We start from the raw sequence: 13,797 nt of genomic DNA, 5'->3' as shown, positions 1-13,797 counted from the left end.
AAAATTTTTTAATTTTTTTTTTTTTTTTTTTTTATATATATATATATATATATATATATATATATATTTTTTTTTTTTTTTTTTTTTTTTTTTCTTTTAGCAATTCTTCAGGGGCTGTTGCCCAATAACTCTGTAAAGTCACTTCCTAACCACTTCCATTATCCTTCAGGCACACACTGTTGTAATAAGAGCGGTAATAATAAGCAGATGAGTGGTTGTTCTGTCTCTTGGTCTTTCAAAAATAAGGAAACAATAAATAGGCGCCTATCTGATGAGCACAGGAAGTTTGCAGATTTATGGCAGCTTTAATCTTTTGAATTCAATGGCTCTCATCTGGGAGCAATAAGGACAAAATGAATATTAAAATGGGATATTAACAGGAACTGGGGACATTTATCATGAACATAAACAGACGAAAGACTGGAGGAACTTGGCAAAATCAGACTACTGCTCTAAATCTGTTTCTGATAGCGCTGATGTGTAGAAAGGCTTGAAATTTCATGGTTAAAGTTTTCAGTCCACGCAAACAAGAAAAAAAAAACAAAAAAAACAGCATTTATGAAATGTAAACATTGACACTTCAGTAGGCCAGATGGAGCTCATAAATTAAACTTTCAAGATTCTCATTTCATCATACGGGGGAATCATGAGCATCTCAATTTAATGAGTCTCCATACGAGTACTTGGCTGAGAAAACACACGAGAGAGATGAAAAAGTGAGATGAGAAGACACTTGAATCTTGCTGTGTAAGTCTGGGGTTTACAGAACAGGAAGAACTGCGTCAGATTTAAAAAAAAAAAAAAAAAAAAAGACATCCACAACACTGCTTAGTCTGATGGAACTGAGGAGTTGTAAAAGGCTTTGCTGGATAATCATTCCTCGAACGAATGAACGAACTTTCTGACGATAACAGCTGTTCATTATGTCTGCTGCTTCACAGAAACACTGGAGGCTCTGAGCAAAGTTGCGTAGGGCAGCAGAAAACCGAGTCAAAACGCAAACACAGCAATTCTGCAATTTTTACTTGTCAAATTTTCAAGCTTTTACAGCCTTCAATGGCCAAGGTTTTCAGGCTTCTTCATTGAATTTTGTAAATACACAATATGGATGGATGGATGCAATTTTTCAGACTCCATACCAGATTTGGGAGCCATTTGTGGCCCCTAGATTGATTTTTTTGGGGGACCCAAAATTGCAGTTTGATAAACTTGACTCAGCAGCACAACCAACTGATGCAAGTGGAGACTTTGATTGCTGACGATTTATAATCCTCTTACATTCTTAAATGTCAAGACGACAACACAACTTATTGGCCTTTTAATAACCACACAGTTTGGTCTTTCTTTTTAATTTGATAATTAGTGGGACTACATTCTATATATCCAGTGACTTTCAATTGAAAGCAGACTTTGGTGCAACCAGATGTGTTTAATTAGTTCATTGAACTTTGCTAAATGTAGAACGTGCTTTTGAGTAGTTTAGTTTTTTTTAGAATATATAAAAAAAAAAAAAATCCTGGGCAAGAAAAAAGAAAACAGTGTGCCACGAAAGTACTGATTTATTGGAGACTTTTCTTTCAACAAGGATAACGCCATTATTTACATGTCCTTCCTTACAAATTTTTGACTACCTATATCTTTTGCACGCTTAGTTTATTTTTGAGCATAATGAAAAACAAATCAAGATAAAATGTATTTTGCTATTTTCTAAAAATGTTTTAAATGTGTTAATTAATCTTAGCATTCCCACAATGCTAAGATTTTAAACTCGAGACCGATACCAAGCAGCAACATTTTTGGAATGGAGGCTTCTTCTTAGTTAAGAGAAAATAATCTTAATTGCAGTATATAATCAAACCTTCCATAACTGGGTCAAAACTAACAATTTTCTGTATTAATTCGTACTGAGCAAAGCGTGACTTTTCAGTTGGGAAGTGCATCTCAATGGGGTTCTCAGACCAACACAGCACCTTTACTGGACTGTTTGTGAAGATAATATTTAAACATTTAGTGTTAGCTCTCCATCTGTTCGAACAATGCTGTTGGTCTGCTAAAGATGGTCGCTCATGTTTTTTCTGGGTATACCCACCATGTTTAAAACTTACAGCAACTCTGTTTCAACCTGGTGGGGAAGGGAGGAACTAAGTGTCTGTTAATAAAGCGCTGCTGCCGGAAGAATTGCAGCAATTTGGGCAAATATAAATGGGTCAGCTTTTCTTGATTTGGATGCAAATGAGCATCTTTGAATATAGATATATTTTTTCTAGTATCGTTTTAATCAAAATATGAATTCACTTGACAACCCTAATATCTGCTTTCATAAGCTATGATCCTCCTGTTCTCTAAACATGAGGATATATTTACGAAAACAGAATCTCTTAAAAATATGCATCACAAAGATTGGCAGAAACAATGAAAAATCTCTAATCTCTAAATCTCTAATCCCTAAGAGCAAGTGTAGAGCTGTTGCAGGCTCTGTGCAATCCAGCGCTTCATAGCCACCAAAGACATTTCCTGACAACTTAGCTTGACATTAAAACCGTCTGCATGTCTGTGGCGCTGCTGTGTGTGGCGAGCGAGCCTCAGAGCAAGTTGGTTCTTTTCCTGTCACGTCTCCATCCCACAGGAACGCTCTATAAACAAGAGGTGTGTCTGCCCTGGGCTACACCTTTAATTGTTTTCACTGTTCGCAGTTCCCCCCGCAGGCCACTCTCATACCACAGATAACTTGAAAAGCAGCCAAGTGCTAGATAGGTTCAATTTGAAAAGGGGAGTGGAAAACAAAAAGATTTATCCCTGCTCCCCCCCTCTTTTCATTTCTTCTCTTTGAAGAGTGGCGAGCTAACTGTTTTAACTTGTTGTTGGGCTTGTTAGGGCTAATCCCGCCCTCCATTTAGTCCCGAATATCTGCTACTTACATAAAGACTTGACAGCATCATTATCTCAAAATGTATCGTAATCATGTTTGAGCAAACTGTACAGTAAGGGCAAGACCCGATACCCAAAAATGAAACCACAGTAGTGCTGTTGAAGCGTCAGCTACTCATGTTTCTGTGTTGTGTTGTCACACTTCACTGTTTCAGATCAATAAACTACTTCTACAGTCAGAAGAAAATACAAAACAGCTGTTTTTAAATGCTGATTTAATTTATTAAAGGGAAAAAAAGTTATCCAAACCAAAATGTAGCAAAGTAATCCCCACTGACCTTAATAACTGATTGTGCTGGCAGCAGCAACGAAGGATATCGAACGCTAACAGTCACATCACAGGCAGGACTTTGACAAGGCCACTGAAAAACTTTCCGTTTTTATCTCTTCTGCGGTGGAATTGCTGGTATGCTTTGGATCATTGTTCTGCTGCGCAACCAAAGTCTGCCTAACCTTTAGGTCACAAGCTTATGGCCAAACACTTTCCTTCAGAATGTTGTAGTAAAAGAAGAAGATGTGCGGTTTCAACTAATATGGCAAGTCGTCTGGGTCCTGAAGCAGGAAAGCAGCCCCACACCATCACACTCAAAAGTGCTCTGTTCGATTTGCGTTCAGGGCCCACAAGTTTCAAAATGTTTCATTTATCTTGCTACTCTGTAAAATATTTACCCAAAAGTCTTGAGAGTTTTTTGGGACTATGTTTTTTTTTTTTTTTTTGCAAATCTGAGACGGGCTTTTGTTCTCCGTTTAGTCAGCGATTGGTTTTACCTTGAGCCATTTTTTTTTGCTCAGCATATTCCTTATTGTTGAATCATGAACTTAACTTTATTTCAGCTAAACTGAGGCAAGGGGGACATTTAGAGCTGAACATGTGAGCGAGTTTCTTTGTGACCTCATGGATTAGTAAAGACTTTATTTCTCATCTTTTCTTGACTTTTTCTTTATTATTATTATTGACTGGGACGTTTTTCAGCTCTTCTATCCTACCTGATGATACACAATCTATTTGATTTCTGCTAGTAGGAGATTTCTATTTTCTGCAAACCAGGCAGTAACCAGGCATTAGTGGTGCATATGCAGCTAAACAGATAGAGCCAATTACATTTCACATCAGACCAGGTTGGTTTTGATCGCTTTTCTCATTTATTAAATTAAATCTGAAAACTGGGTTTTGGTATTACTATGTATATCTTACAAGTGTGACCAAAAAAAAAAAAAGAAGCAAGAACAGAAGAAAGTCATAAGGGAACAAATGCATGATCTGTCTGAAGCGTGTGTGCATGTGAATAACCTTTAGGCCGCTGGATGCATGTATGCTGGTTGTCACTCAGGAGGAAGCCTTCTCTGCAGCGGCACTCGTAGCTGCCCATCATGTTGACACAAATCTGCTGGCACCCACCGTTGCCTTCCGAGCACTCGTCCACGTCTGCCAGGAAACACAACCACACACAAATTAATGAGAACAGTTCAAAACAGAACAAATGTTGCGCAGATAGTCTGTGCGGGGGTTGTCTGAGATCGAATCGTGACTTGCTCCATGGGCCGAACAGACGACGCAAGCCTGATTTAAACATTTAAGTACTCCGAAAGAATGTAGACGTGGTCAAATAAATCAAATGTAATGATATGATCTGAAAACTTGTGATGTGAGAGTAAAAGCAACACTAACAGCAAACAAAAAACTAAACTAAAACCTCCAACTGTTCAGCGCCGAGCTATAAAAATGCAAATGCAGCACAATGCGTTAAAGAGGGGAAACCTGATCCAACTGGGCCAGAGTACCTGTTGATGACGAGTGTCTGTCAGCCCTGTGACGGGAGGAATGCGAGGAGACGGCTGAGAAAGAGGGGGAGGAAAAGTTTAGATAGGAAGAGAGGAGTGGGATTTTTTTTTCTTTCAAAGTCAGTGGGGGAGAGAATCTACTTCAAGTACGTACAGAGTATTTAGCAAAGCGTCGCCTCAAGCTCAGGCAAAATAGGGACGCTCACTATGAACGACCCCTAAAGAACATATACATGGATTCCAACTCATAAAAGCCTGAAATGTGTGAATTTGTGTTCTTGAATCAGATTTGTCTGCAGATCTTCCAGGTGTGTCTCAAACGGTGCTGAACATCTGGAAACACGTGAAGATGCTTTGGTCTGAGCCATTTTCAAAGGCCCAGCACTTTGAAACATCTTCTTGTACAACATTGTATTTAGCTCCATTCACCTTCCCAACAACTCTGACCTGGTTCCTTTTCACCTGCTGGAGAAACATATCCCCACAGCATGATACTACTGCAACCATGTCTCATTGTAGATATCTCTCTTAGCTGCTACTCTGATTGACGCTCTATTTGCCAGTCAGTTTAGTCAACAGCCAAGTCTGGGTAGATTTGCAGTTGTGTCACTAATTCCATCCAACAGGTCGCCAGTCTGTCGCAGGGCAACACAGAGACAAACAACCATGCACGCACACGCACACACACACACTCACTCCTAGGGTGTGATTTGGAGAGGCCAATTAACCTGACATGTTTTTGGACTGTGGGAGGAAACCGGAGTACCCGGAGAAAACCCACACTTGCACAGGGAGAACATGCAAACTCCATGCAGAAAGACTGGGGCCAGGAATCGAACCCAGAACCTTCTCTTGCTGCAAGGCTACAGCTCTACCAACTGCGCCACTGTGCAGCCTGTGTCACTAATTATTTTTTATAATCTCATCCTGCTTAAAACTTCTGACTAACTTTATCCCTGACCTTTTGTATCTGGGATCGGATTCTCTCGGTTACGATCAAAATCTCATGACCACAGGTGAACCAGTAAACTGAGAGCTTCACTCTTTTGCTCAGCTCTTTCTCCACCACGACAAATCAGAAAAACCCACAGCTAATCTAATCTATCTCCAATATATTTGAGAACAACCCGAGATACTGCAACTTTATCCATGATTAAAATAAAATAAATAAATAAAACTGTCGTACACACAAGTTTTTTTATATTATGATTAATGTTATTAAAATGTCATCCGAAACTAATCCACTGTCTCTTTGTTCAGTCTGAGAAAACCTCTGGATCAAGTTTTCTTTCTGGGGAATTCTCAGCTCAGGAGAAGACAGAAATAAAACATCACTCTTCTTGTTTTCTTTTTCTGTTTAAAAGCCCAATTAATCACGGCGTCACGACACACGCAGCACTCTAAGAAGAATGAGTTGACGAGAAGGTCAGTGACAGGTAGCAGCACTTATCACCCTTGTCAGACTGCCAGGTTTTCTGTCCTGTTCTCACATCCAGTCATCAAAACTGTCTCTGTCCCACTAAAAACAGTCTGCTGAGGCTGACGGGGAAAGTGTCACTCTACAGCCAGGTGAAGGAGAGTTCTCCAGAAGGAGAAAGACAGTGAGACTGACACTAAAAGAACAAGGGAGCTGCTTATGGTCCCTGGAGAAAGGACCCTGGAAGCTGCCAGCAAACTGCAGCTGCACCTTTGCAGATAAACTGAGTAGGTACCAACAAACCTCCAGCAGTCCAAGAAAAAAAAAGAAATCCTAACATATATGCACAAAGCCTCTGCCTGATTTTCCTGTAAACACAATCACAAACTTTAAAAAATCCAAACATATAAGTGCTGCGCAAATGCTGCAAGTTTCAACACTCAAAACGCCCATGAGATATGCAAACGGCCACAGACGACCCAAGGGGATTTCTCTTTCCATACCCTCAGTGCATCAATGAAGGTTTCATTTCCTGATTCCTTCATCCCTCCAAATGAGGCGTCGGCTGTCAGTAGATCTCCCTTGTTTAAATAGCTCCCATAATTGCCTGTGTTGTGTGCTGGGCAAGGCTGGCGTCCAAAGCAAATATTTCCAAGCGGAAAGGGGTTCTGGCATGGCTTGAAGAAGTGCTCATGTTATTTGGGCTTTAAACAGTTTTTAAGAATTCTCTAAAGGACCGGAGAGAAAGGAAAAACATTTTAATCACGTTAAAAGAGCTGTCTCACTCCTGAAAAATGAGACAAGCCTCTGCTCTAACCTTGCTTCATTTGAGGAGACGAGAGGAAAAGGAGCTTTCAGACCGAGAGAGATTAGGAGATTGGTCGTATTTGCGGAGGCCATGTCCGCTGGTTTTTCAGATAGCCTTGGCTGTAAATATAACATTTGGCCTCGCGCAGAGCTTTAGAGCCATGTAAACATGGTGGTTGCCTTACAAAAACTCCAGAACTCTTATTTTGGAGAAATACTCAACTCTTTCATTCTCTCCCTCTTTTTTTTTTTTTTTTTTAGAGGGTTCACTGACTTTGCGGGAGTTTCTAGCTGACTCCGACTTTTATTTGAGGCCAGAAAGTGAAAAACTGCAGCTATCTGTCATCAAAGCTGTCTGTGCGTCCATCCCACTGCTTGGTCTCAGAAATTTCTCTGTGGTCCAAACAGACCAGAGGCAAGGAGGTGAGTGGACAGACACCGTCCTCCCTTGGCATTTCGCTTGCACGGGGTGAAGAGATGCAAGAAATAAAAAGGTGTCAAAGAATACCAAGATTTAAAATCACTATATTTTCAAAAGAGTTTTTCAATGTCTTTATAATTAGATGTGAGAAAACATCAGACTATTATTGTTCAATGTTTTAGCAAATGTTTACAACAACAATAAGATAGTGGCACAGCTTTTCTAATATGAGGATATTTCTTCTCAAAGTGAATCCTGGCTTGCAAAACACCATCTAGCAGTTTTGGTTTGAGTTATTGCAACAGGCCCAAGGGGTTAAAATGGCACAAAGTAGTTTTGGGCCAGTGCAGTTGTCTAGTTGGATGACAGTTTGACTGTTGATGATTTAAGAAATTGTATGGGACTTGAACATGTCACACTGTGCAAATTGAATCATATAAAATCTTGACATAAACCTCTGTCACACTGTATAATGGAAGATGTCAGACGGCTTGACTTATTGCCGCTGCGAAATCACGGCATAAAGACCTGACAGACACATAAGTCCGACATTAATTGAACAGCGAGAGAATCAAACTCTGTAAAAATCATTCAAGCAGCTGCTGGTCAGTTATGGACCATGTAGACTTCTCAGGTCCTCTGAGAACTGCTCACTTAGTGTTTCTCGGACCAGAACTAAACAAGCGGAGGCAGAATTTACTTTCTGTTCCTCAAAGCTGGAACCACCAACCTGAAAGCCTGAGGTATGAACAAACTGGCAGCCATTTTAAACTAGGATCAGCCGTTTACTGCAGCTTAAATATCGATTTAATTCTATTCTGTTGATTTGTTGACATGCATTATATTGCTACTTTTTAGGTGATGCTTACATTTTTACTACTGGTTGTTAATATATTTTGTGTATTTTTTTTTTAAATAATGCTCATTTCAGTGGTTTTAATATATCAGTTCTTTTATTTTCATCTATCACACTTTATATCACCATTTGTATGGAATGTTACATGAACAACACTTGTTTTTTCTCTTTACCCATATCTGTAGTTTTCTTTAAAATCACCTTTTCCTTCATGTCCATTTCATCCTACAACCTGAACCGAACAAACTGGTCAGTTCCTCCCTCGCACAGAACGACTGTCAGATCAGAGATGCAACACTGTGTCAAGATATTCCCTGTCAGCTGAGCAAAGGGGTGGAATAGGAGCAGCACCTGCTGAGGAAAAAAGTTAGATGTGAGAGAGAGAGAGATGATACGACAGCTGAGTTTGAGCCACAGTAAGTCTTCCTCTTATCTGCTACATTATATCTCTGACAGTCCAGCGGTGGCCAAGCAGCTGGATGGAAAGTCAGCTCCCACTGAGTTCATTTCTCCATTTCCTTTCCCAAACTTTCAACTCAAATTAATGTCAGGCCAACTCAAAGCTTTGCACTAAACCACTTTCCTCAAAGGTTGACTGACTGATTTAATCAGGTAAAATATATTCTGAAAATTCAGTTTCTCTAGTTAGACAAAGGAGTCATTTATGACTGACAACACCATTTCCTGAATGTTCATGCAAATTCAGTTAAAATGTAAATATTGTTGACTAACAAAACATTTGGATAACTATATAAAATGTGATTACTGCTCTTTTAAATTATATGATAAATTAGCTGCCTGATGATGCATATCGATCATACTGATTATTAAATGATGCCAGTATGATGAAACTGATAAATCCTTGGTACATTAGTGTGACGTACACTTCAGATTTTTGGCGGATTTATCATTAAAGTATTTTGTTTTTAGTTTTGGAAACAAGTTTCTTCTGATTGGAAGAAAAATTTACATTCTTGATGTGTCCAGAATGAGAAAGAAAAGCGTCATGGCAAGTCGGTCTTTCAGACTGAAAGACTTGTAGCTCACCAACATTATATTATTGTTGTTTTGGATTGATCGATTTAAATTACATTTCAAAAGATGGCTGTCTCATTTCATTTTAGAAACACATTTCAGAACAAAAAGCATCTTAACGTTTCTGGGGTATGACTTTCTTTGATTTAACTAACATTTATTTTCACAATACTTTTATATTCTAACCTGATGAAATATGGGCAAATGCTCCTTTATCATTATATTGGATCTTCAGTCCTGCTATGAAACCTGTTACTTCCATATGTGTTAAGTAATGTAAAATCCTGATTTTTCACCAGCAGGAAACTCAGAGTTGATCTGATATAAACTGCTTCAAACCTTTTATTAGTTCCAGCATTTCACATCTATCTCGCCCATAGTTTATTTACACGCTGCTTGTTCACATCTGCTATGCAAATCCAAATATCTGCTAGCTGTTGATTTTCATTTACAAATAAAAATACGAAACAAAGACTTGATTTAAATCAATATTTCTGGTTCTACAACCAAGGCAGACTCCCAGGTACCAAATTTGATGAGCTGGCATAAACTTTCCAAGTCTAAACTCTTTCCTAAACATCCAGACTGGAATTTCACTGTTTCTCCAAAGCGAGTCTGGAAGCATTTAAACAACAATACCCCAGGATAAGTATTTGAGTGGCCATCACTTTGCCAAGAGGACAAGAGGCCTTGCCTTGACGTCTGACGGCTTCCAGTCTACAGCATGTTTACAACCTTAAGCCCAGTCTAAGGCTTGAGTTTCCCATTCCTAAAGCCCCGCCGGTGGGTTCAGCTGGAAATGTTCATTTCATGGTGGATGGGGCTGAGCAAACCTGCGAGAGAGTCGATAGCCTTCAGCAGCCAACTAATGCTCTAATCTCAGATTTATCCTGTAACTCATCACTTTAGTCCCTTTCCTCTGAGCTGTGGAGAGGCACCAGAGTTTGTGCATGTCACAACAAATACAAAGTATCTGCCTGCTGGGATTAGTTGCGTTTGAATCTAACCTTCTGGCTGCACATCATTAAATTGAGCTGATTTTCCTCTTGCGTTTCAGTGTAAAATATGTCTAATAAATAGCAGAATGCCTGTTAAATATAATCACCAGTGGCATCAACTGACTATTATTGTGTTAATGTAACATTGCAATGTAAAGATGTTTGTCTTTGCAAGTTATTTTCAATAGGGGACTGTGAAAAACAAATTTTTTGCTTTCACGTTGTCAATTTCACATTTTCACTCAAAGACCTGACGATTTATGTTGGCCTAAACAATAAAACAACTCACAGCTCTTATGTATATTTATGCAACAATGATGAGTGGCTTAACGATGTGATTTGGTTGCATGTGAACACGATTGCGTGTCTCACTCATCTGTACATTCTTGCGAAAATCTACAAAGCAGTTTGTTTCTAAAGTCAGAAAACCACAAACAATTGATTGTTTTTAGAAAGCTACACTTGTATTCCAACTATGCAGCATTACTCCACTCTCCCCAGTGCCGCTTCCTCTGTTCTCACTCACAGAGAGACTTCTTGCAAAAACATTTTTTTTTTTCCTTCTCGTCAGCTTCGGCAGACATGTCGTCCATGATGCTGTCAGAAACGAACAAGAATTATCCGATTCCGTCAGTATTAGCTTTTCATTGTTTGGCTGTGAAACTGCTTGTAAGAGCTCAGCCATTGTGCCGCTATGGCGACCTGAACCAAATAACAGTATTTTCAGTTCAGGCTAAAACTTCAAGAGAGACGAACATGGTTCCAGCAATACAAAAACTTTACAATGAGAAAGAAAATAGCACAATTTACGATTACGAAGACAAAAATTATTTTTTTTTAGTACAATGGCTGGATTACTTATTAAATTATGTCAAAGATGCACTGATAAATTGGTTGCTGGCCAAAGCAGAATAATTTTCAGCCTGATTTGTCCGGACAAATCAGCCAGTCAGAAATAATAAAAACAATCTGATCTTTTCTCATTCAGGGAATCAATTATACTCTGTCGTTTTGATACAGTTCTTCAGCATAGATCTTATTACTGAGTGAAGACTTAAAATGAACTATTTTCCATATCAGTGATGTGTTAAATAAAAGTCAGAGTGACCACTGAAGGTAAAAGATGTATTTTATTTGGCATGTGGAGAAATGGGTTATCTGCAGCTTGTTAAGGCTGAATGGAGTATACCTTGAGACCATAGCTTGCAATTAGCAAAGCTAAATAGTGCTAACCACCAATAGAAGATCCCGAAGATGGTTTAAAAATCAGCTGGTGTGATTCTGTCTGTGCTTTAGTATAAAAAAATTAACAATTTTACAGCATCTTCTCTTGCATGCACAGTGTGACCAATGCCACCAGGAACGGTGCAGAAATATCTTAAATAACACTCGGGTTGACGTGTTCTTTTGGGTTCTAAAGAGAATCTGGCATCAGGTAAAACTGGTAAAACTGGTAATGGCAGCCCAAACCTTTATAAGAACTGGAAATCAGAAACTGGTCACAAACCTGCATTTTTAAATGCTGCAAAATACATTTGGTGTAATATTTGGTAAGACAACATACGTTTGTAACTGTGATTATAACAGTACTCAGACCATGGGTTGCTACAAACATTAGCTATAAAGTCACAATTCAGTGTGTTTTGGCTTTGCTTTAATAAAGAGAAACGAATAAAAATCGGCCACTATAGAACTGACTAGATATTTAAGTTTTTGTTGTTTTTAAGAAGGGACAAGTGGATAAAGCCAGTGGATGGACGACACAACAATAAACTGACTTGGACCTGATCAACAGAATTTTTTTACCAAATACTTATTTACTCTTGAGTATTTTTTGGATGTCCACTTTTTGCTTTTACTTGAGTAAAAATATATTGAAGTATTGCCACTCTTACTTGACTACAAGTTTTGGCAACTCTGCCGATTCGTCACGGTGTGGAGGAGCAGCAGCTGTATTCAGAATATTTTACCATAAGTGAGAACTAATTCACCCAATTTAAGAACATTTGACTTTTTATCTGACTCGCATCAGAGATTTCACTCTGACTGCCATGATCCACATCTTCTAATCATGTTGTTGAAACATTAATGGATTAATAAATCGAAAGATTTGCCTTTCAGCTCAGGTTTTCCTGCACTGCAACAGATCATAGTAGAACCTTAAATTTCTTCTCCTGACAGTGATGAACCCTCATTACGAAGGGGGCATTCCATCATTGCCTTGCTGTTAATTAATATCTACACTAAAAATTATTTTGTGGATTACCTTATTCTCTGATTTTGTTTTGACAACACTAAAGAAAAATGGACAGATTTATTCTAATAACGGGGTAAATTTCATAAGAATGTGACGACAACTAAAAATTGTGAATATGGCTAAAAAAAAAAGTTACATTCAAATGTGAGTTTTTATCAGAGGTGTGCAGCTTTTGTTCGCTGCATCGGGGTTAGAGGCAAATGGATGTAAAAGCTTGCAGAGGAAATCAGCATGAAGGTCACTGATCTTTTCGCTGTCAGGACCTGTTCAGTGATACATCAGCATGCTGCTTCCTTTCATTTAATCACTGGGGATTATGAAAGCTGCAGCAAAACTCATCCAAGCAAAGTTTTTCAAACGAGACAAATCCAAATTTCCAACACAGCACAACGTCTCGGCACAATTATAACCATTAAGCGAAGAGAGTGAAAGGAGGTGACGTTTTTCCTACCTGCCATTTCAAAGCCGTACCTCGGAGGCTTCTCCCATAAGGTTGCTTTTATGTAATAGATCATGCTGTGTCTTTGGGGAAGGTTAAAGTAAAAGCACATTCATTTCCCTATAGATTGCAGGGGGAATTGAAGCCTTTTCAATCAATACAAACCAAATCAGTGTTGGTCAATAAAAATCAAAGGAATATGGCCTGCCAAGGTGTGTGAATTTGTTCCTGTGCGACAGGGGAGCCGCACGAGAGAGAGCAGAATGATGAATGCAAGTAAACAAGGCAGAGACACAGGTCTGGTGGTGCTCTTGTCAAACATCTATAATTTCTATTTCAAGCCTGCCTTTGCTTTCCCAAGTGAGTCACTCTCAGGCTGTATGCCACCGTGGCATTTCTTTTTACAGAACTGAAAGAAATATCTTTATTTGTGTCTTTTAGCGCCAGATAGAAGCAGAAACGTATTTGTGGTTGTGAGGAAAGAGGCTGTCTGTGCAGATGCTTATGATATTAAGCTGCTTGACTGACAAGCTAGCAATGATAAGAGTGTATTTTGGTTTCTGTGGGACCCTAACCAAAACACACAGGTCATAAATGTGGGGATGCTGGTGTTATGGTGGGGAACAGATCAGGCTTCCTGCATCTGGTTTTCATTGCAAAGAGGATGTGTGTTTTGGTTTAAATTTACACTAATTCCTTAGCTTTTCCTCAGACTCAAAAAAACATATATTTTTTATTACTTCACCATGGGATAGGTGCAATTAAATCATTAATTTCCTGATAATTCTGTCATGAATAAAAAAATATGCAATAAAAAGTCACAATTTTTAGTTTTCAGTTTTGATCAGACCCATAGC

The 13,797-nt window shown here is 38.8% G+C and overlaps 1 protein-coding gene across 2 annotated transcripts in view; it reads right to left on the bottom strand.

Annotated features, from left to right (window-relative positions):
* Window positions 1–13,797, bottom strand: part of scube3 (signal peptide, CUB domain, EGF-like 3) — a 118,904-nt gene that overhangs the window by 68,248 nt on the left and 36,859 nt on the right. For both annotated transcript variants that reach the window (XM_015046740.1, XM_015046741.1), the window contains exon 4: window positions 4,220–4,354. In XM_015046740.1, the coding sequence (XP_014902226.1) occupies window positions 4,220–4,354 (135 nt within the window). The remainder of the gene's footprint in view (window positions 1–4,219; window positions 4,355–13,797) is intronic.

This window comes from Poecilia latipinna, unplaced genomic scaffold (assembly GCF_001443285.1).
Source record: "Poecilia latipinna isolate Pla-1442-1.1 unplaced genomic scaffold, P_latipinna-1.0 Scaffold791, whole genome shotgun sequence".
NCBI lineage: Eukaryota > Metazoa > Chordata > Actinopteri > Cyprinodontiformes > Poeciliidae > Poecilia > Poecilia latipinna.
The sequence above is the reverse complement of the archived record's forward strand: the minus strand, read 5'-3'. Positions and strand labels throughout refer to the sequence as shown.